The sequence below is a fragment of the Haliotis asinina genome, chromosome 2 (genome assembly GCF_037392515.1).
Source record: "Haliotis asinina isolate JCU_RB_2024 chromosome 2, JCU_Hal_asi_v2, whole genome shotgun sequence".
NCBI classification, from domain to species: domain Eukaryota; kingdom Metazoa; phylum Mollusca; class Gastropoda; order Lepetellida; family Haliotidae; genus Haliotis; species Haliotis asinina.
Genome location: NC_090281.1, coordinates 25,838,040 through 25,859,140, shown reverse-complemented (window position 1 = coordinate 25,859,140; position 21,101 = coordinate 25,838,040). Strand labels below are relative to the sequence as shown.

Sequence of the window (21,101 nt, the reverse complement as noted above, 5' to 3'; positions counted from 1 at the left end):
AAAAATATAATAAAACAAAACAAACAAATGACTGCTCTTTTTAAGGTCGATGCACACTGTGTTTGTCTTCGGGTCAGTGACTGGCTGCATATTTGCGTCTGAGCAAATAACATTCGTTGTCCACAGAACTCCTCAGACATCATTATTAGTGTGTTTTCGACACATTTTATAAGCTTACGATTCATGTCGCAGTTGCTGGAGTGGCGCGGAGGTGATCGTAAATTCCATTCTTTAAACAGAGGTATCCTCAATGTCGCTTGAGCAACGGCGCTGATCTTGTAACGTCAATATTTGTTACGAGGGTGGAGAAAGGGACAGCCAGGCACACGCGCCGACGATGTCATTTATAATAATTCTTTATTCCCCTTGTAATAAATAGTGAACTATGTCAAAAGTTTAATGATAGATTGTTAAACAGCTTGGTTTTTAGGACTAAGATTCTGCAAAAAAACCCATTGGTATGATGTTTTCATTATGTTTGTTAGTTTTCGAGCAATTCATCGGTCCGCTTTTGAGCCAAACGGACTATACCGGGGTTCGATAGTTTTCATATGATGCCAGTGGGCAAGGGAGACGGTGTTTTCGTAGACTGAACCAGTTCGTAGACGAATCCACCGGATTTCCACGTCTACGAACCAGTCTGGTCTATGAATTCACTGTAAGCCGTGGGCAAACTATCATTATACGTTGGTGACGTGACACCATGAACGTTGCAATGGCGTTACGTTTCTTCAGTGACGTTGCGTTCTTGGGCGGGTAGCCAGCCCATGTTTGAAAGTAGGATCTATTTGGATTTGGATCTGTTTTCCTTGATTTGACGACTTCAGTAATACACAGATAATTATATTAGTGCCCATATCATACTATGTTTACGACACGAATGCCTAAATGTTGGTATTTCCCGAGCGCGCGAGAGAGAGATATACCGATATTTAGGCACGAGTATTAAGACAGTATGACACATGTCACGAGTATGACGTGGAATGATATTTAGCATGACATGAGCACTTACATAATATCTTCTATCGGCAGTTGTTTATCCTTCGCACAAAGGAACTGAAGGTGATTTTGCTTGTTCGAACATTGCAGACATCCGTCAACTTTGTCATTCCACACTCCGCTAGTAAATTCCGTGCACAGCGGAAGCGTATGGCCGAAGGGAGGTAACTCTAACGTGTTTACCTTTTTCCAAGATGTCTGCTCAATCCCACGTGTTAACGATAGATCATCAATATTGTTGTTTACAGAGCTAAGAAGTCAAACTAACTCAAAACAGGTTTAACCATAGCAGCTAACGAATAGGTAGGATAGTAAATAACGTTACTGGTCACATTTTTCACACACTGCACTGTATATTGAGGGGGAATATACGAAAAGCGGCAGTTCCTGGTTCAAATTGGTTGCGTTGTCTAGACAGTAGGCTACCGGTGTCGTATACATTCAGTAATAATCATCTTACATGTTTAAGTGTATTCGGTATTACCAAACAAAACACCTTTCGGAAACCAAACGTTCAAATTGTTTGGATTTACATTCTAAAAAGTAACAGCAAACTAACCAGGGTTCAACGTTAACTATTTCACTACTACTACTAGACCAGTGAACGATTTACTAGACCTGACCTACAAGACCATACTGCAGGAAGGCAAAACAAGGCTATTTTTGTGATCAGCAGATTTGATGAGCACACTAGAAGAACAAACTATATTAAACACAAAACTATGTGATAATTGTTTTCTGTTGTCCATTATGATTACTGTATACCAAAAGCTTTGATTTTAACGTTAATGATGAGAGAGGAGCTTTCATTGTCTTTTGAAATTTAAATAACATCAGTAGCACTCTCTATAAAACTCATTATAACAGATAAAGGTGTGCAAGATTTTTGGAACGAAAATATACAAACGAAAATATACAAGTACAGTAATTTGAAACAGCATTCATTAAATATCTACACAAACAGTCATACTAGCTAGTCACAATTTTAACCAGGCTACACCAGCTATTTACAATACACTGTCATTCAGACATGCCTTAGTGTCGAACCCCGCTATATATAATAGATATACAGAGGAAAAGTCATTTCAAATGAGTCACATTCAAGTGTATCGGTAACTGATCTTTTAGACAAAGATTCTTCTTGTTAACATGTTTTAATAGAAAACTAAAATATTGGGAGCCTCTGCAGAATGCAGTTGCCATCATTTTGTTAATCAAGGACTCAGTGACAAAGGAGTCCTTACCTGAAGCACAACGGAAAAGGATCAATTAAACATCAGTGAAAGAATGCTAATACTGTTTTTTTTGCTATGTAACTGCACCAGTTATTTTTTGATACTGAAACAAAATCAGTTTAAAAATTTTGTGACTCATGATAAATATTCAGTATGGTGAAACAGCTGCCGCATTACCTTTTGTTATGGTCTGTTGTGAATATGCCTGTTGCCTAAGGCAAGATGAGACAGCATGGAATTGATGACACATACATAGTGATGTGAATATTTGAAAGTGTTTGTGTTGGCGTTTTAGTGGCCTAATTTTCAGTTTTATACTGATCGTCCACAGAGACACAATAACATAGTTACATTTGAGATTTTTTTACCCTGCTCAGAGACCAAATGCTCTCCTCCAAGGAAACCCGTTATGGTTATATCCCATGAGTGCAAGGTTCTCCAGATGATAATCAATATTTACATGTATCAAATTACATTGTTTCATTGTATGTCAACCCTTGAAGATTCATGTTTGAATTGGTTGTAAGAGCCAGTTGAGGCATGTCAACATATGCTTATTCAGTGTTCATGGTAGGTTTTGTATGAGTGCGTGCAGAAATAAAATTATAAATATGTAGTCCACTTATGCACGTGAAATGAATGTTACTATCTTGAATCATTTTATAATTTCTTGTTTTTTTAAATGTTGCTGTTTTAAGTAACTTGTAAAAATATGAAGATCAGAATCTATGCATCCAAAACCTGCACACAAAATATTTTTGCGTGTTTTTTTTTATTTTTTGGTGTGAAAAACGCAGGTTTCTGTCTTAACATGAACATCATTTATTACATAGATCGATACTCATGCTGTTGATCAGTGGATTGTCTGGTCTAGGTTTGATTAAACACAGCGTGCAGTGTTACACAATAAACCAACCAAAATCATGGCTAAAAAATAAATGCCTGTGTTTTTATTGGCCAAAAATGTATACCTCCAAGAAAAACATTTTTGGATGTTTTTTTCTCTCATATACAATTGCCAGAAGTAAGATACTTTTAATATTTAAAAGGAATATTTGAAAAAATGACTGGTAGGCTCAGACACAGTATGAGACCTGTGTGTCGGATTTGTTAGGGCCAGTGTGCAAATTAGGTCCCAAATTTTGCAAGTCAGTGCAGCAATCTGTACATGAAAGTTACTAGCTCACAAAATAATTCACTAGCCTGAAATATGAATGCAGACATGGGTTTTTCCATTAGACTGCTAATATGATGAGCATTTTTATCAGGCCATAACCTTGCATGATTATTATTTTTGTTGTATTAATATTTTATAAGTCAGAGAGAGTGTTATATTTACAAAATGAAACTTCACTGTGGACATTTACTGGCCAGACTGGATTTTTACTAGCCTTAGGCTAGTGGGCAAGTGGCTATTTCGCACAGTGGTAAGGGCTGTGGCATGGTGCCTCCACAGACTTGACTGTGAAATAAGTTTGAGTCTGGACTCATGTATGCAGTCTTACCCAAGTGCATACGAGTGTCTTTAGAGTGCAGCAATCTTTTCACCTCACTTGATAGGTCAGAGTTTTCAGTTTTGCCATCGTTTTCACCATGAAAATTACAGTAAATGTTCCTGTTTCTACAGTTGACTTAGATTATTTCTTTTTAAATAGAGCAGTTGTTTTGTTTTACAGAATTATGGCCACGTAGCTAAGCCATCACTTTAGAGGTGAAGCCGGAGTGGACAGTTTGTGATTAAGTGGCTGTTCCTTTCTCCTCCCCCAACATGGATCTTCTACCCCGAAGTCACACAGAGTTTGTGTCGGAGGAGTACTGGGACAAGTTCTACAAGAAAAGAGGAGCTAAAGCCTTTGAGTGGTCAGTAGGAATTTGTGGTTTCTGTTCATTCATGAGAGTTTAATCTTGTGCTCGCTTTTCCCGTTTACAACTGTCAATCACGCATCTATGATGTTTCTAAACTATGAGCCAAGGGAGGCAATTAGTCAATAAAATATTTGGTTCAAATCTTGATTTTCCTGTTGGGATTTTTTTTTTCCGAATTTGGAATATTTTTTATTTTTCTCCAGATTGGGACCAATTATCAGTCAGTGAGCAGATCAAGATATAGCCTGAATGATTAAAGGAATACCTTTAAATGAGACTCACTCAAATATGTTGCATAAATATGCTTTTGATGTTCTATTTATCCCCCTGCCGTATTTGGCAGGGGGCATATAGGGTTACCCTCCGTGTCCGTCCATCCATCTGTCCATACAAAACAGGGAATGCACTCTTTCCACTTCTCTCCCCAAAACACATAGAGGAATTTACTGAACTTATGCATGGACTTTCTTGGGACTCTAATGGTGTGCATCTCTTATTTTGTTTTTTGTATTTTATTGCTTTTTTTTGTAAGTTTAGAGACATTTGAACATAAGTACATTTTGCTGAATTTCTCTATGATGATAGTGGTATAAGTGTGTGTGGATATAACGTTATAGGGGACGAAGTCTACCCACTTAATTTCTCTCTGGAAATAATGTTATAGGGGATGAAGTCTATCTACTGAATTTCTCTCTGAATGTAGTTTTATAGGGAATGAAGTCTACCCACTTATCCACAAAAGAAATTGATTGAGCTTCTATGAGTGTTACAGGGGAGGTGTAGTTTATTCACTCCTCTTAAAAAACGTCATGAAATTCATTTAGATTACACATGTGCTTTATAGGGACTCTGAAGGTGTGCATCTCATATTTTGATTTTGTATTTTATTTATTGTTCCAATTTTAATGCCGTTGGAACTTAAATACTTAGATATCTCTCTGATGATAGTGAAATAGGGGATGAAGTCTATCCACTTCTCTACAAATCTTTCTCAACAGGATTGATTAACCTTATACATGTGTTTTATTGGGTCTTGAAAGATGTTCATCTCATTATTGCATAGATGTTTATTGAACTTGTTTAGTAGAAATTAATCACCAGCGCACACTCAGTTCCTACAGCAGCAGGGGTATCCATGTCCCTGGACACAATTTTCTCTTGCTTTTTACTTCAAGCCATAATTACTGTGAATCATTCCATTCAAATCCAACCTTATTTCCACCATTGATTTTGGGTGATTGTGTAGCCTAGTGGTTACAGTGTTCATTTGTCATGCCGAAGACCCAGGTTTGATCCCCTCACAGATACAATGTGTGGAGCCCATTTCTGGTGTCACCTGCTGTGATATTGCTCAGAACAGCATAAGACTAGACTCACTCATTAGAATTAGATCTTAACAGCTTGATACTGCTAGTTTGAGCATGTCAGTAGCTTGATACTACTGGTTCTGAGCATGTCAAATGCTTGATATGGCAAGATCTGAGCATGTCAAATGCTTGATTTGGCAAGATCTGAGCATGTCAATAGCTAGATACAGCAAGATCTGAGTATGTCCCAAACAGCAGGAAATGAAACTCCCACAAATGTAAAACTTGACAGCCCTGTCCAAACCTTACCTGTCCACGAAAAATACTAACTTGCATAGTATAATTAAATTAAAACTTGTAAGATATTGAAAATAACTAATACTAATGCAAGAAAGGAACTATTTGTTTATTTCAGATGTCACCATTCATTTTTATGAGTGAATTAATAATGATTTATCATCCTGAAATATGATGACTATCTTCATATATGTGTCTAAATTCAGCTGAACTGTCGGGCAGGTGGATTTGGAGAATCTGGCAGTCAATGTTGAAAATAAGCTGTCCCGGGCAGTCGGGCAGGCAGGTATTTTGAATGCTGCAAACAGGCAATGCCTTTTTGTTTTGACCTTGTATGTAGGTATTGAGAAGAACTGGAGATGTGTTGAGTTTTGTTCAGTTAGATGGTTTTGGACTTACATATTGGTATAGAGAAATACCTAGCGCTGTGAGGAATTTTGTCTAATCTTTTCATTGCGTCATTACATGTAGGTATGGAGAGTACCCAGAGCTGTGTGGCGTTTTAGGGAAGTATGTACGACCCAAAGACAAGGTACTGATGGTCGGGTGTGGCAACTCCAGACTCAGTGAGGACATGTACGATGTAGGCTACACCAACATTGTCAACATCGACATCAGTGACATCGTCATCCGACAAATGACAGACAAGAACAGTAAGCAACGTCCGAATATGGCCTTTCACAGGATGGATGTCACAGAGGTGAGTCATTTGTGTCAGTGGCTGTGACATGGAAGAGTTATTTGTGTAAGTGACTGTAACATTGATGAGGTGGGTGTGTCATAGAATGTAACATGGTCAGTTGTTAGTATCAGTGGCTGTAGAATGGGTAAGTTGTTTGTGTCAGTGTCTTGAACATGGGTGAGTTGTTTGTGTCAGTGTCTGTAACATGGGTGGGTTGTTTGAGTCATTGACTGTAACATGGGTGAGGTGGGTTTTTTTCCAAATGACTGTAATATGGAGGTGTCCTTTCTGTCAGTGAATGTAACATAGGTGAGTTGTTTTTTTCTCCTTGATTCCTGTCAACTTGAAATAAATCTGAAGGAACCATAAGAAATTACTTTCTCTTTGTGGGACTTCACTGGCATATGAACCTAGGATTGTGCAAGTGAGTTTAGTTTAACAACCCTTTAAGCAATATTCCAGCAATATCATGGCGATGGACACCAGAAATGGGCTTTACACATTTTACCCGTGTGGGGAATCAAATATGGGGAATCAAACCTGGGTCTTCGACTTGAAAATCGAACATTTTACCCACTAGACTCTCCCACAACCCTTGTATGATATGATAGTGTGTTAGACAGATAATGAGGTAAATTCATGAATATGTTCAGATAATCATAATTTCTGTCAGCCTAGGCTCCGATCATGTGAGTATTTTGGATGTATAGTTCTCCATTTTATTCACTGGGAGGATATTTATGATCAGGTGTATAGTCAGACTTTTCTGAAAACCTGTGTTCCAGTTGGTAGGGTCTACATGATCAGAAATAACAGTTCTATATTTATTTTAGTTCTGGATCACCTAGGGTTTTTCCAAAGAAATGTGTCTGTATTCCATCAGTGTTGATATAATTTCTAGAATACTTTGTACAAAATACATGAATGTCAAAATATATGTTTATGAACGTCAAACCTGCAATAACGTGACCATTTTGTTGTCAAGTAGAAAATCGTTATGTCATTGAATCTTTACATTGACAGAGTTACATGAGTATGATTTGGCCAATGACTGTTTCAGACGACGTTTGTGGATGGCGAGTTTTCTGTGGCATTGGACAAGGGGACCCTGGATGCCTTAATGGCTGACAGCAGTGATGGCGTTGTGGCTACTGTTGACAAGATGTTCGCGGAGCTGAGTCGGGTATTGAGACTTGGGGGACGTTACATCTGTATATCTTTGCTTCAGGAACACATCGCAAGCAAACTCTTCTCATACTTTGCAGAGTTGTGAGTAAAATTTGACTCATTTCATAACATCAGGAATCTGTTAAATTATAGTCCATGTGGCTCAGAAGCGGACCGATGAATTATTGTTTAACAATTTATCATTAAAATATCGACACAGTTCACTATTTGTTACGAGGGAGGAGTGCAGAGAAAGGAACAGCCAGGTGTGCAAGAAAGCATGGCGAGAGTACAGCACAGGTTAATGAATAAATACTACTCGGCACTTAAGCACGAGCTTCTCAAACACCTGGCTGTGCCTTTCTCTGCACTCCTCCCTTGTAATAAACAGTGAACTATGTCAATATGTTAATGTTAAACAACTTTTTTATTATTAGGACAAAAATTCGGCAAAAATCTCACAGAGTTGGTATGATGTTTTGATTACAATCAGCGTTTCATTGAGTGTGGTATGCTTATTAGTTTTCGAGTTCATCATTCCGCTTTTGAGTCAAACAGACTGTAAGAAGGAACAGTTCACAGAATGTTTGATCAGCAACTTAATGTCAAGCTGTACACATGTACACTTGTTCTTTTTCTGTATGCTTGCATTCAAAGTATTGTAAACAGTAGATCTAGATCAGTACATTGACATCCATTCACAGGATGCAATATTTCCCCTATCACCCAGCCCTTTTTGAGTGCTTAATAACTAAATTAAGAAAATGTAGCTTTCAACAGTTTCTGAATCTCCCATCCCATTGGGAATTATTTCTTTCTGTAACAAAGATACATATTCAGAGACTAAGTGTTAGTCTCATGCTATCATGGAGCTCAGCAGAGGAGTCCAGTGGTGTAAGCCGGCACCCATCACACCCTAAGTGTGAATTTGGTCCCCAGTAATAAATGTTTGACTCCGTGAAGGGATCCGAAGTCAGAATAGGTCAATGAAAAGGAAAGTTTGTTTCCCTGTAGCAGTTTGAAGGGAGAATGGGTCTCAAGCACTGGAGGTCTGTGTCCCTGTACCCAAATACTTTCTTCCACTGCAGATAATGTCTTAAGTGTCACTTATCTGCCAGGGGTGTTGGGGTAGCCTAGTGGTTAAAGCATTCATACTGAAGGCCCAGGTTCGGTATACAATGAATGAAGCCCATTTCTGGTGTCTCTCTGTGATATTGCTGGAAAATTGTTAAAAGAGGAGTAAAACCGAACTCACTCAGTTGTCCGCCAAGCTGTCTTGAATAGAACATCTTGTGTTGCTGTGGTGTGTGTGTGAATGTGTGCGCCTAATGGTCCTCATGGGGCTTCCATCGCAGGGGCTGGCCAGTGCGTGTCCATCGCATTGAGAAGGAAGCCACGGCAGATGACCCCGACTTCTCACTGCCTGCCTTTGTCATCATACTCACCAAGTTCAAGAAGATGCCAAATATGTCTCCAGTATGTATCATATTTTATTGTATGGTATGTTGTTTTCTCCAACGTACCTTTTCAGATAAAATAAATCCACTCCATTCACACAATTGCCTTAGTACAGAGTGCTAAGCTATGAGACAGATTAATGCCTTCTCGTCATTGCAATGCCTTAGGTTTTATTGTCCACATGTGTGACTGTGTTAGGACCATTTCTGGTGTCTCCCACCTTGATATTGCTGGAATATGGCTAGAATGTTGCTGAAAGGGGTGTAAAACCTTACTCGCTCATGTGAGTGATGTCAGGTGACAGTGGTTACTTGTGATTTGGAAGGAGTAGGATTTTATGACTGCTTCAACTGGTTTGCACGCTCTGGTGTAAGGGAAATAACTCTTGTTTGAAAGCCTATATAGAGACTAGTTTTACACCATCACATTATCAAGACCATCTTATTACCAAAGGATACCAGTATAAGATTCTAATGGACAGTACTTTGATGTATTACTAATTGCATGTGATATGCAGCTGTAGGGATGGTTAGACGTATGAAGCATGTTCTCGGTGCGCCACTTCCAAGATGTTGCTGGAATGGTGCTGAAGTCACTATTGCAGCTTTGGCTGTTAAATGTACTTTTATATCAGGTGTCATGCATCTACTATATCCTTATTCTCTAACTACAAATGAATTGAACCAGTGATGCTGGTAACATGGCAGTGTGTATGCTTGGTTGTTCCCCATATCTATTCAAATGGGAGGGTTTCCTCCAAACTGGTGTATATCTTCTGGTGAAGATCCGGTTTAGTACTGATCTTCAGTAACCCATGTTTGTCATAAGAGAAAACTAACAGGATCAGGTGGTCAGGCTCAGTGACTTGGTTGACACATATCATTGTATCCCAGTTGTCTAGATTAATGCTCATGCTTTTGATCACTGGATTGTCTGGTCCAGACTCAGTTATTTACAGACCATACAGCTGGAATATTGCTGAGTGCAGCATAAAATAGACTCAGTAATTCGCACTTGGTTTGCTGGTGTGCTTTACACAGACCAAGTCCATTTCATTTTGCACAGTTTTCTTTCAAAGAATGAAATATCAAAATATGTCCTTTAGATGCTTTATAGTGTCCACACTGTTATCTTCTGATGATATGAGACATAAAGACTTATTTGACTTCCAGAGAATAAAATATCAATATATATGTTCTTTAGATGCTTTATAGTGTCCACACTGTTATCTTCTGATGATATGAGACATAAAGACTTATTTGACTTCCAGAGAATAAAATATCAATATATATGTTCTTTAGATGCTTTATAGTGTCCACACTGTTATCTTCTGATGATGTGAGACATAAAGACTTATTTGACTTCCAGAGAATAAAATATCAATATATATGTTCTTTAGATGCTTTATAGTGTCCACATTGTTATCTTCTGATGATGTGAGACATAAAGACTTATTTGACTTCCAGAGAATAAAATATCAATATATATGTTCTTTAGATGCTTTATAGTGTCCACATTGTTATCTTCTGATGATGTGAGACATAAAGACTTATTTGACTTCCAGAGAATAAAATATCAATATATATGTTCTTTAGATGCTTTATAGTGTCCACACTGTTATCTTCTGATGATGTGAGACATAAAGACTTATTTGACTTCCAGAGAATAAAATATCAATATATATGTTCTTTAGATGCTTTATAGTGTCCACATTGTTATCTTCTGATGATGTGAGACATAAAGACTTATTTGACTTCCAGAGAATAAAATATCAATATATATGTCCTTTAGATGCTTTATAGTGTCCACACTGTTATCTTCTGATGATATGAGACATAAAGACTTATTTGACTTCCAGAGAATAAAATATCAATATGTATGTTCTTTAGATGCTTTATAGTGTCCACATTGTTATCTTCTGATGATGTGAGACATAAATACTTATTTGACTTTAAAACAGTTTGATTGTCCCAAGAACCCCCAAATCACACAAAAAAATGATAGAGTTTTCCCTACTGTGTTCGATGAGGTAGCTGCAGAGAAAATGACAGTGAGATGATACTAAATGAAGTCATTCCATCACAGACTCATTGTTAGATTTTAGAGGTGTGCAATGCCGCTGACAAGATGGACCGCTATGAGGATGTGCAGGGGATGAAGACGGTTGTCAAAGAGATGCAGTATTATGCTGTAGTCAAGCATCAGATATCAAAGAAGTGAGTACAACCAGTTAGAATAGTGTCCTTGTACCAGATACTGGGTTATCCTTGTAAATTGAATTGAATGAAATTAATATTTCGAATCCTCATAATTTTACCTTGCCAATTGAACACTGAAATCTCAGAATTTTATTCAACATAGGCTAAAAGTTGTTTAGCAAATGATCAGAGATTCAAATTGCTGTTATTGTTTTGTATTACAAGGAGTAAGCGCAATTGTTGGAACAGTGAAACAGATGCACTTGTGGTACAAGATGAGCATCAGCTTAGACCAGCTCTACTTGTTCTGGGTGTTTCATATAATATGCATACCCCCTTGCAATACAAATTAATAATGGCAATTTGAAAGAATAATACTATAATCAAAATAAAAATTCCGAGATTTCAGTGTTCAGTTGGCAAGGTAAAATTATGAGGATCTTAATTTCACATTATTTGATTTATGTTTTTGTTTAAAGTAAAATGTGTGAAATCCATTTTCCAGAGTCTCCCACTGTAATATTACTGGTATATTGCCGAAAGGTCCTTTACTCCTTTTTTTGAATCTGATGATCCTGCTGTCCAAATTGTTCAATTTAAATCTGAATGTTAACAGATATACATCAAAATGTGAAACTCACAGTACATGTATCTTTGTGGTAAGTTGTTGATTCTGTTTATATCTTCTCCTTGTGGGATCTGTGCATGGAATACAATCTACACAGTTTCAGTATAGCACATGGATGACTACCTGTCATGGTAGATTTGGTCATCACCAACCCATGGTTGTCATAAGAGGCAGCGAACAGTATGGTGTGGTCAGATTTGCTGACTTAGCTGATTAGTCATTGTATCCCATAGCATAGATCAATACTCATGCTGTTGATCACTGGATTGTTCGGTCTTAGCTTGACTGCCTGCTGCCATAGAGCCGTATATTTCGGGGTGTGGCTTTGAATAACAAACTACTTGTGTCAAGGCCTTTATGCTATCAACCACTGTTCTAGGAATCTCTTTCTCATCCCTTTGATGTTGGTGGAATGTTGCTGCTGTGGTGTGTAGTGTTCTCTGTTGACATGAGAGATAATGTGTTCTGTGTTTGTTGTAGAAATGTTGGTGATGACCAGCCTTCCCTGTGTCTGTACAGCAGTGAGTCAAGCGAGCCGCGGTACACGTTGTATGTGGTAGACAGGCCACACAAGACATCTCGACAGTTTGCTGTCTTCATTGTGCCCCAGGGAAGGTAGGAAACCACTTGTTTGGAAACCCTGTTGCAACTGTGGTTATGGGATTCTGACTGTCGGGAAACACTGCTGCAACTGTGGTTAAGGGACTCCAATAGGAAGCATTGTTTGAAATATGTATCAACGAAACTGTCAGGCAACACTGTTGTAATGTCTTATGCTAACCATTCTGACTGTTTCAGGGAAACCGACTGGCTGTTTTGCCAGCCTGCTGGGCGAAAGCAGTTGGCTGAAAGTGCTGGATCGGACAGACTTGTTGTTGTCACACTACACCGGACACACAGTTACACAGATATAGAGTCCGTCAAGGAGGAACTTTCAGGCAAAGTGATGGAGCTGACACCACCAAACTTCAAGCGAGGATCTCAGGTACTCATTACAGAGTACTTGCAAAACACTTTCAAACTTCAAAATTCAAAAATATTACTAACAAACGTTGTATTTGACTTGTGATTGGCTTTCATGTTACTCAGCATGTACAGTGTGGATGGTGTAGTGGTTTAAGCGTCAACTTGTCATGCTGTAGGCCCAGGTTTGATTCTCTACATTGGTATATGCCTAATCCATAATGTTTTCCGAAATATTGTGAAAGACGCACACTCACTCAGTCTTTCGCACTGTTACAAGGAGATGGGGGTAGAATATAGTTGTTAAGCATTTGGTCGTCACTCCAAAGTCCTCAATATGATTCCCCACATGGGTACAAATTGTGGAGCCCATTTTCTGGTGTCCCCTGTTGTGATATTGCCGGAATACTGCTAAAAGTGGCCTAAAACTTCACCCACTTGCTCACTTACTCTCATTGTTACAGGTTCCATTCCTGTCTCTGGGGGAGGACATTGGACACAGACACTCGTACGCCGAGGGAACCAGCAAAATGAATGGGAAGTATGTGGTAGAGGACCTGGAGACAGAGGATGGAGAGTTTTACCGACGTCTCATCTTCCTTGACACAGCCAACATAGTGCAGTCAGAGGCCAAGCTGGTGGCAAGTGAGCATATTTCAATAATTATCTCCCTTTGTGAAATGTCAGACTCATTTTGTAAACATTTCTGGTTGATAACTTTTCAGACAAATTTGTTCGAGAAAATCGATCCAAGTCAGATGGAGGGATGTAATAGGTCTATCAGTTTGTGAGTCCTCGATAGATAGTTTTGGCCTGCAGATATTCCAATAAACCTTCCATGAATTATTGTTGGGATCTTAGGTATTAACTTTGGGTCCAAGGTAGATGACCATTGAACCAACAGTGAATTCTTTAAAAAATGTACACAAGAGATATTTTGTGCTTTGTTTAGAAAGATCTTTTGACTTTCAAATTGGATTGGCAGGTTTTGGGTTGTTTGCATGTTATTCTGTTGACTTTATCATTGCTCATTATATCAATCACTGGATTGTCTGATCCAGCTGTCTTAAAGATGGAGTAAGTGAGTGAATTTAGTTTTACGCCTCACTCAGCAATATTCCAGCTATATGGCAGCCTTAAAGATAGAATATTGTGAAGTGTGTTGTTAAGAAAGGGAAAGGAAATTTTCTTCTTTCAATGAAAACAGTTTGATGTAATGTAGTATTTAAACTCGGTATTCAAACATTGAATGTATTTCCTGTCAGAGCAGCAATATCTAGTAAATCTTAAGTATTTGTTTCATTTTAAACATTCAAGCATCTAAAAGTCAGACTCGCTGACTTAGTAAACATATGTCATCATCACCCAGTAGTTTAGATTGATATTGATGATGTTGATCACTGGATTGTCTGGTCCAGAGTATTATTTACAGACTTTGCCATATTACTGGAACATTGCTTAGTGCAATATAAAACTGGACTCACTCTCTCTTATATGTAGAGCATGTTTGTGTCTGATAAGACTCGCCTTAGATATAATGTGTCCACTTACTTTCAGAGTCAAAGAAGGGGAAAATGAAGGGATACAACCCATCCAAGTTGACCCTCGACAAGAGTTTTCTGGGATGTCAGCATCATATGGCCATGGTGGGGAGTCTGGCATTCCTGCCTCAACCTACAGGTGAGATGTATGGAAAGTCTAGCATTCCTGCCTCTACTTACAGGTGAGAAGTTTGCAGAGTCTGGCATCCCTGCCTCAACCTACAGGTGAGAAGTATGGGGAGTCTGGCATTCCTGCCTCTACCTACAGGTGAGATGTATGGGGAGTCTGGCATTCCTGCCTCTACCTACAGGTGAGATGTATGGGGAGTCTGGCATTCCTGCCTCAACCTACAGGTGAGAAGTATGGGGTGTCTGGCATTCCTGCCTCTACTTACAGGTGAGATGTATGGGGAGTCTGGGATTCCTGCCTCTACCTGCAGGTGAGATGTATGGGGAGTCTGGCATTCTTGCCTCAAGCCACATGCGAGATGTATGGAGAGTCTGGCATTAGGCCACCAACCTACAGGTGAGATGTATGGGGAGTCTAGCATTCCTGCCTCTGCCTACAGGTGAGATGTATGGGGAGTCTGGGATTCCTGCCTCTACCTACAGGTGAGATGTATGGGGAGTCTGGGATTCCTGCCTCTACCTACAGGTGAGATGTATGGGGAGTCTGGGATTCCTGCCTCTACCTACAGGTGAGATGTATGGGGAGTCTGAGATTCCTGCCTCTACCTACATGTGAGATGTATGGGGAGTCCAGCATTCTTGCTTCTACCTACAGGTGAGATGTATGGGGAGTCTGGCATTCTTGCCTCAAGCTACATGCGAGATGTATGGAGAGTCTGGCATTAGGCCACCAACCTACAGGTGAGATGTATGGGGTGTCTGGCATTCTTGCCTCAAGCTACATGCGAGATGTATGGAGAGTCTGGCATTAGGCCACCAACCTACAGGTGAGATGTATGGGGAGTCTGGCATTCCTGCCTCAACCTACAGGTGAGATGTATGGGGAGTCTGAGATTCCTGCCTCAAACTACAGGTGAAATGTATGGAGAGTCAGGCATTCATCCCCCAACCTACATGTGTGATATGTGGGAGTTCTGGCATTCCTCCCCAACTTACAGGTGAGATATAGTGGGAGTGAGCCACATTTGGAGTCTGACATTTCTCCCTGAACCACAAGTGAGATATATGGAGGGTCAGGCACTCGTCCCCCAACCTACATGTGAGATATAGGGGGAGTGGGCTGCAGTGCAGTCTAAGTACACTTAGACTCAGTATTATTCATTACACTGAGTCTTAACTAATGATAGTAGAAGGTCATGTCAGCTAACCTTTAAGCGATCTATGACTGTCCAATGAAATGCAAGTCTGACAAATGGATTTAACCAATCAGATAACAGCTACTGTTAAGGGTTCGGCAGGACTTTAAAAATTCCCCAGTCACTGACTCTGATCTCTCAACAAACGAAAATCCACATAAAACACAGATATTTGACCTGCAGTATATACGCTTAGGGCTCTCTGATGACATAGTTACCATTAGCTAAAATTTCCAAAAGCCAACACCCTTGAATATTGACAAGAACGATATTTTTAGTGATTGTTTACTCACTGTTGTGACTGTTGTGCTCCATGTGCATCACTTGGAGGTGTTGCGATGTCTAGCATTTCTCCCCCTGTTTTATTTGATTGGTCAGTCTTTCCAGTTTCTTGTCATAGTGCCCCTTTGGTTGTGTATCAGCATCACAGGTGTCCTGTCTGATCTTGAATAGATAAACCTATATTGAATGGCATTGTTGAACCCCTGACATATGTCATCGGTTTCCCAGTTACACAGATTGATGCACATCATGTTGATCACTGGATTTTCTGGTCCAGACTTAATTATTTACATATATTCCATATAGCTGGAGTATTGCTCAGTGCAGTGTAAAACTAAACTCCCTTACTCACTCGGAGAGTAATGCATGAAACTGACCTTGTGTTGTGGCTGTTCTGTTTGCTACCCAGACCGAGAGATGTCCCTGTTGCTGATTGGCCTAGGGGGAGGAGGCTTGGCTGGATTTATTCACCATCACTTCCACAAGGTAAGCTTCCAAAGTGGTTTTGGGTTCGAATAACCTTGCCATGATCAATTCTTCCATTGTAGGCTTGCCAATATGTTTGGGTTTCAACCCCAGACTAATCCCAATCATCGTCAATGGTCATGTGGTAGACTTGCCAAGAATCCCACTCCGTGGTTGACGGATCCAGAGGGAGTGGATGAGGTAGGGGTGTGCAGCTTACCTAGGTAAGGCTTACCAAGATGTGTGTTGGAACCTAAGACTATTTCCAGTCATGATGATCTTGGATACAACAACATGCATTGACCAAGTCAACAAGCCTGAGCTCTGGCTCATATTTGTCCCCTCTTACCATATGCATGGGTTGCCAATTATTTTTGTTCAGTTGTCAATTCTTCCTTTTTTCTCCTTTCCTGACACTGTATAGCAATGGTTACCATAGATCTATGTCTCTGTAGGTGAGACAGGATGTAGTGGACTTTGACCCTGATGTGCTGGAGGTGGCTGAGAAGCATTTCTTCCTGAAGCAGGATGACCGTCTCAAAGTCCACATTGCTGATGGTCTGGAGTTCATACACAAGGCAGCAGAAGCAGGTGGGTGTAGTACGTGTACAAGATATGGCTCAAGGGCTCTTGAAATGCTCCCTCATGGAAGGCTGATCTATAGTAACACAGGTAGATGAGGGGTATTTAATCACTATTTCACTCATGTTTTCAGGACGCCAGTACGATGTAGTGATGTTTGACGCAGACAGCAAGGACCGGTCAGTCGGTATCAGCTGTCCACCAGTGATGTTCCTCGAGGAGGCCTTTCTGAAGGAGACAGCATCCATCATCAGTGACAATGGTACACATAGTTTCTTTAAACAGTCAGATTGAGGATATTTTCTCCTCATGCTGTGACCAGGATTTGAAAATATTTTGGTGAACAATGCATGACTGGGGGATTATCACAAGCTAATTCATTCTACCAGGGATTCGTTCTAGCACCAATATGTTTGCTTTTTGACATTTGTTTGGTTAAGATTAAAGTTCTCAAAGAGCTCACCAGGCGATGCATGAAATCAGAATGCTGCTTACTGCATATCACAGTTTCTACAAAAATTTTATGGCCCTTTCGGGTAATACTGTATGTAATCAAATGAAGTCAAGCATACTATTTGTTTCCTGAATGATTACATGCAAGTGGAGTGAAATGAAGTCAAAAGTACTAGCATGCCAAAATTCACGTATGTGTGTGTTGTGTTTGTTTGTGATAGTACTATTTCTGGTGCATTTTCCAAACTCTCAAGTTAACCATTGGCTCATTGTATCATTATGTTTTGTTTGTTCCAGGAGTGTTTGCTTTGAATCTCGTTGCAAGGGATGACATCTTGAAGAGAAACATCTTGGATCGTATCAAGAAACTGTTTGGCCGAGTGCTGTCTGTACATATTGATGACGAAGTGAATGAGATTGTCTTCTGTCTGCGGGGACAAGATGATGGAAATCAGCTGGTGGCAGACGCCAAATCGGTGGCAGCCACGCTTAACAAGGTCATCAAAGCCACGTCTGCTGCAACTGAAGTTGATATTATCAAGGCTCTAGGAACATTGTCTTTGGTTGATGACAGCAAACTGTGACAGCAGATAGAGGGTAGGTGTCTGTGACAATATTTATTCCATGTGCGACATTGGAGGCTTAATGGTCAGAGTGCTGCAGTCTGATGCGAAGTTATGTCCTTTTCATATGTTCCTACACCAAGTTTAGCCTGATTATCATGGAAGATAACACAAGAGAACTAAGCATTTATCTTCACAGACCATGGATTAATTCTTTCAAGGATATGATACAGATCTTCAGAGAGCTTGATTGTAGCTCTTCACATCATGATACAGATCTTCAGAGAGCTTGATTGTAGCTCTTCACATCATGATACAGATCTTCAGAGAGCTTGATTGTAGCTCTTCACATCATGATAGAAGTCTTCTAAGGACAGGTTGTTGATATTCTCAGGATGTGGGACTGATCATAACGGAACATGATATCAATCTTTACAGGACAGGAAGAGGTCTTCAGAGGACAAAGAGAGATCTTCATAGGGTTAGATCTGAACAATATATGGTACAGATTTTCTGTAGATATACATAGAGGTGTGAGTTGAACCTCAACTTAAAATGTGAAGGTTAATACCAAAATCAGTGTGTTCAGACGTAAAAGTGAAACCATTAAAATAGGTCACTGTAGGTCAGATATGGCAGCCAGCAGCTAGTCTTCAGTCCAGGAACAAGAGTTTAGGGCTCACAAAAAGTGAGATTCTATAAGAAAGGCTTTGAATCAGCCTCATTTTCCTTCTATATTCAGGATCAGCCAGCCTTCATAGCTTGCTGAACTTTGTGGCTGTGTGCCAAGACATTTGGCAAACACATTTTTCATTCACAGGCATATATTAAGGTACATAATCCAATTGCAAATTTAATATTTAGGTAGCTGAGAATTAATGCATTCCATACATAACTCAAATGACACATAAATCCACCTTGTTGAATAATTGTTGCAAGTTTTGTTTGGGGTTGTCATCTGGCTGTTCTCCTGTTGAATGGATTCAAAATGTGTTCGTCGTTTCAGGTAGTTTGTCCTGCGAGCTGACCGCATAGGTAGGGTAGTGAAGTGTTTCGATTTTTAACAAACCATTACCACATGTGGTCACCCACTAAGTACCTGTCACCACAACAACTTTATATCTTATGAGTGCCTCCATCAACCTGCTGCCACTTATGAACAAGTCTACTGGCTGATTGCATGTTAGCGCACTTCACAGGATGGGTAGTGCTCTTCTCAGGTTCCATAGAGATCTTCACATTTTAACATGTAGGACACTGTAGACATCTAGAGGAGATAGAATCAATTCTCAACTTTCTCCTGATATTATTCTTAGTTTGCATTTAGCACTCTATATTCTCTGGGTTGTTAATCCTCAACTTTCTCCTAACATTTATCATAGTTTGCATTTAGCCTCTAAAAACAGGGTGTTGGAGACACATTTAGTGCTGATAACATTTCCAAGTTTTTTTAAGGAACATATTGTGTCTGTGGATTTCGCGAGAGTGGCAAACATCCAATCTGACCTGCATTTCTTGAGCTTCCCTTCCACAGTAAACTGAGAAAGTGATTGCAGCAGAGACAGTCATGCAGCTGAAAGAGTGACGCAGCTGAGTCAGTGATGGAGCTGAGACAGTGATGGAGCTGAGACAGTCATGCAGCGAGACAGTCATGCAGCTGAAAGAGTGATGCTCAGAGTCAGTGATGTGGCTGAGACAGCAATGCAGCTGAGACAGCGATGCAGCTGAGACAGTGATGCAGCTGAAATAGTGATGCAGTTGAGACAGTGATGCAGCCAAGACAGTAATGCAGCTGAAATACTGTTGAAACCACGATGTTCCAGTAGATGTTACATTACAAAAGAAGTCCAGGGTTACTCACTCACCCAGTGATATTAATACAGTTGATGCCTGCATCCTCTTCAGAGATCTGTACACTTTCTGGACAGAATTTTGTACTATAATTTTCCAATATGTAATACATACTTACTATCATGTTTGTCTCTTGTTTTTCAAATGACATTTGCGAGTGAGGGAGTAGTTTTATGTGGCTTTTTGCATCAATATTCAAGTAGTATGGCTGGAGGACACTATATACCCATGTAGGTATCCATGAACCCATAGACGAACCATCGCAGTGACATTTGTGGAATTATAGCCTTGGATTAACTGATGGTTAGAGCAGGTTCCCATCTCTGAAGACGTTGTCAGTTCCTCAGTTAGTCATGCTATGTGATGTACATTGATGGTGTCCCATTTCTCGGTGATATCGCACTAATATTGCTTGAAGCAGCATTAAAGTCTCTTAATTTATTTATTTATGGGTCCTCTGACATGAACAAAATGTCAATAATAACGAGGTGAGATAGTGAATATTGTGTGCAAACAAACCTGCTAAGATGCTAACATGATTGACGGCATTTAGGGAATAGAGGGCTTGGTCATGGAAAAGCTTCTTTGTTTGAATCACTATTTTTATGCAAATCACACGGCCCTGTCGGTTGTCCAAGTCATGAATGCAGAGGTATGTCCCTTGGGCATGCCAGAATCTTATATTTGTAGGTTGGAATTGCAGTTCACCGTGATATAGAGACCTGCCAGGACATAGCAGTTAACATGTATTCACTAAAGCGGTAAATGTCTTACCAGCATCACATCGGCCTTTCCTCAGACATTAATCTGATTCAAATCCGTAATAAATCCTACTCATTCACTGACTAGCACAGGAACCAGATTCACTGTTAAGGAAGTTAGGATCTGATAAATATTTGCTAACTCATCTTAGTCTGTTGGATCAGACAACCAAATGATCAATATTATGAGCAACTGCCAACTACGTCAATCCACATGGCCATCTGTCAGGACCAGCATAAGTTTACTGAGTACTTGTCGTAACCCCAAACCCGCGAGGAATTTGACAGACAGCCATGTTTATCTTACCTCACATATGAATGTCGCTTTCTGATTGGCTAAACGCTATTCTATTATTTTCAATGTACCCCGCTTACAGGCGATGTATTGTTTTCAGTGTACACCGCTGGGAATTCCGAACTCTTCTGGTGCTTCATGGTAGTACTTCTTTGTCTCGAATAACATTGAATCATGCAAGAA

The 21,101-nt window shown here is 39.8% G+C and overlaps 1 protein-coding gene across 1 annotated transcript; it reads left to right on the top strand.

Moving 5' to 3' along the window:
- Positions 1-1,158: 1,158 nt before the first annotated feature.
- On the top strand, positions 1,159-19,985 carry LOC137273479 (eEF1A lysine and N-terminal methyltransferase-like). Its single transcript, XM_067806186.1, has 14 exons — positions 1,159-1,302; positions 3,911-4,094; positions 6,176-6,404; positions 7,447-7,655; positions 8,909-9,029; positions 11,109-11,227; positions 12,318-12,452; positions 12,636-12,822; positions 13,265-13,445; positions 14,358-14,480; positions 16,358-16,434; positions 16,869-17,004; positions 17,129-17,257; positions 17,746-19,985. Exons 2-14 carry the CDS (start codon positions 4,003-4,005, stop codon positions 18,030-18,032), a joined length of 2,025 nt encoding a protein of 674 aa, XP_067662287.1. The 5' UTR covers positions 1,159-1,302; positions 3,911-4,002; the 3' UTR covers positions 18,033-19,985.
- The last annotated feature ends 1,116 nt before the right edge of the window (positions 19,986-21,101 follow it).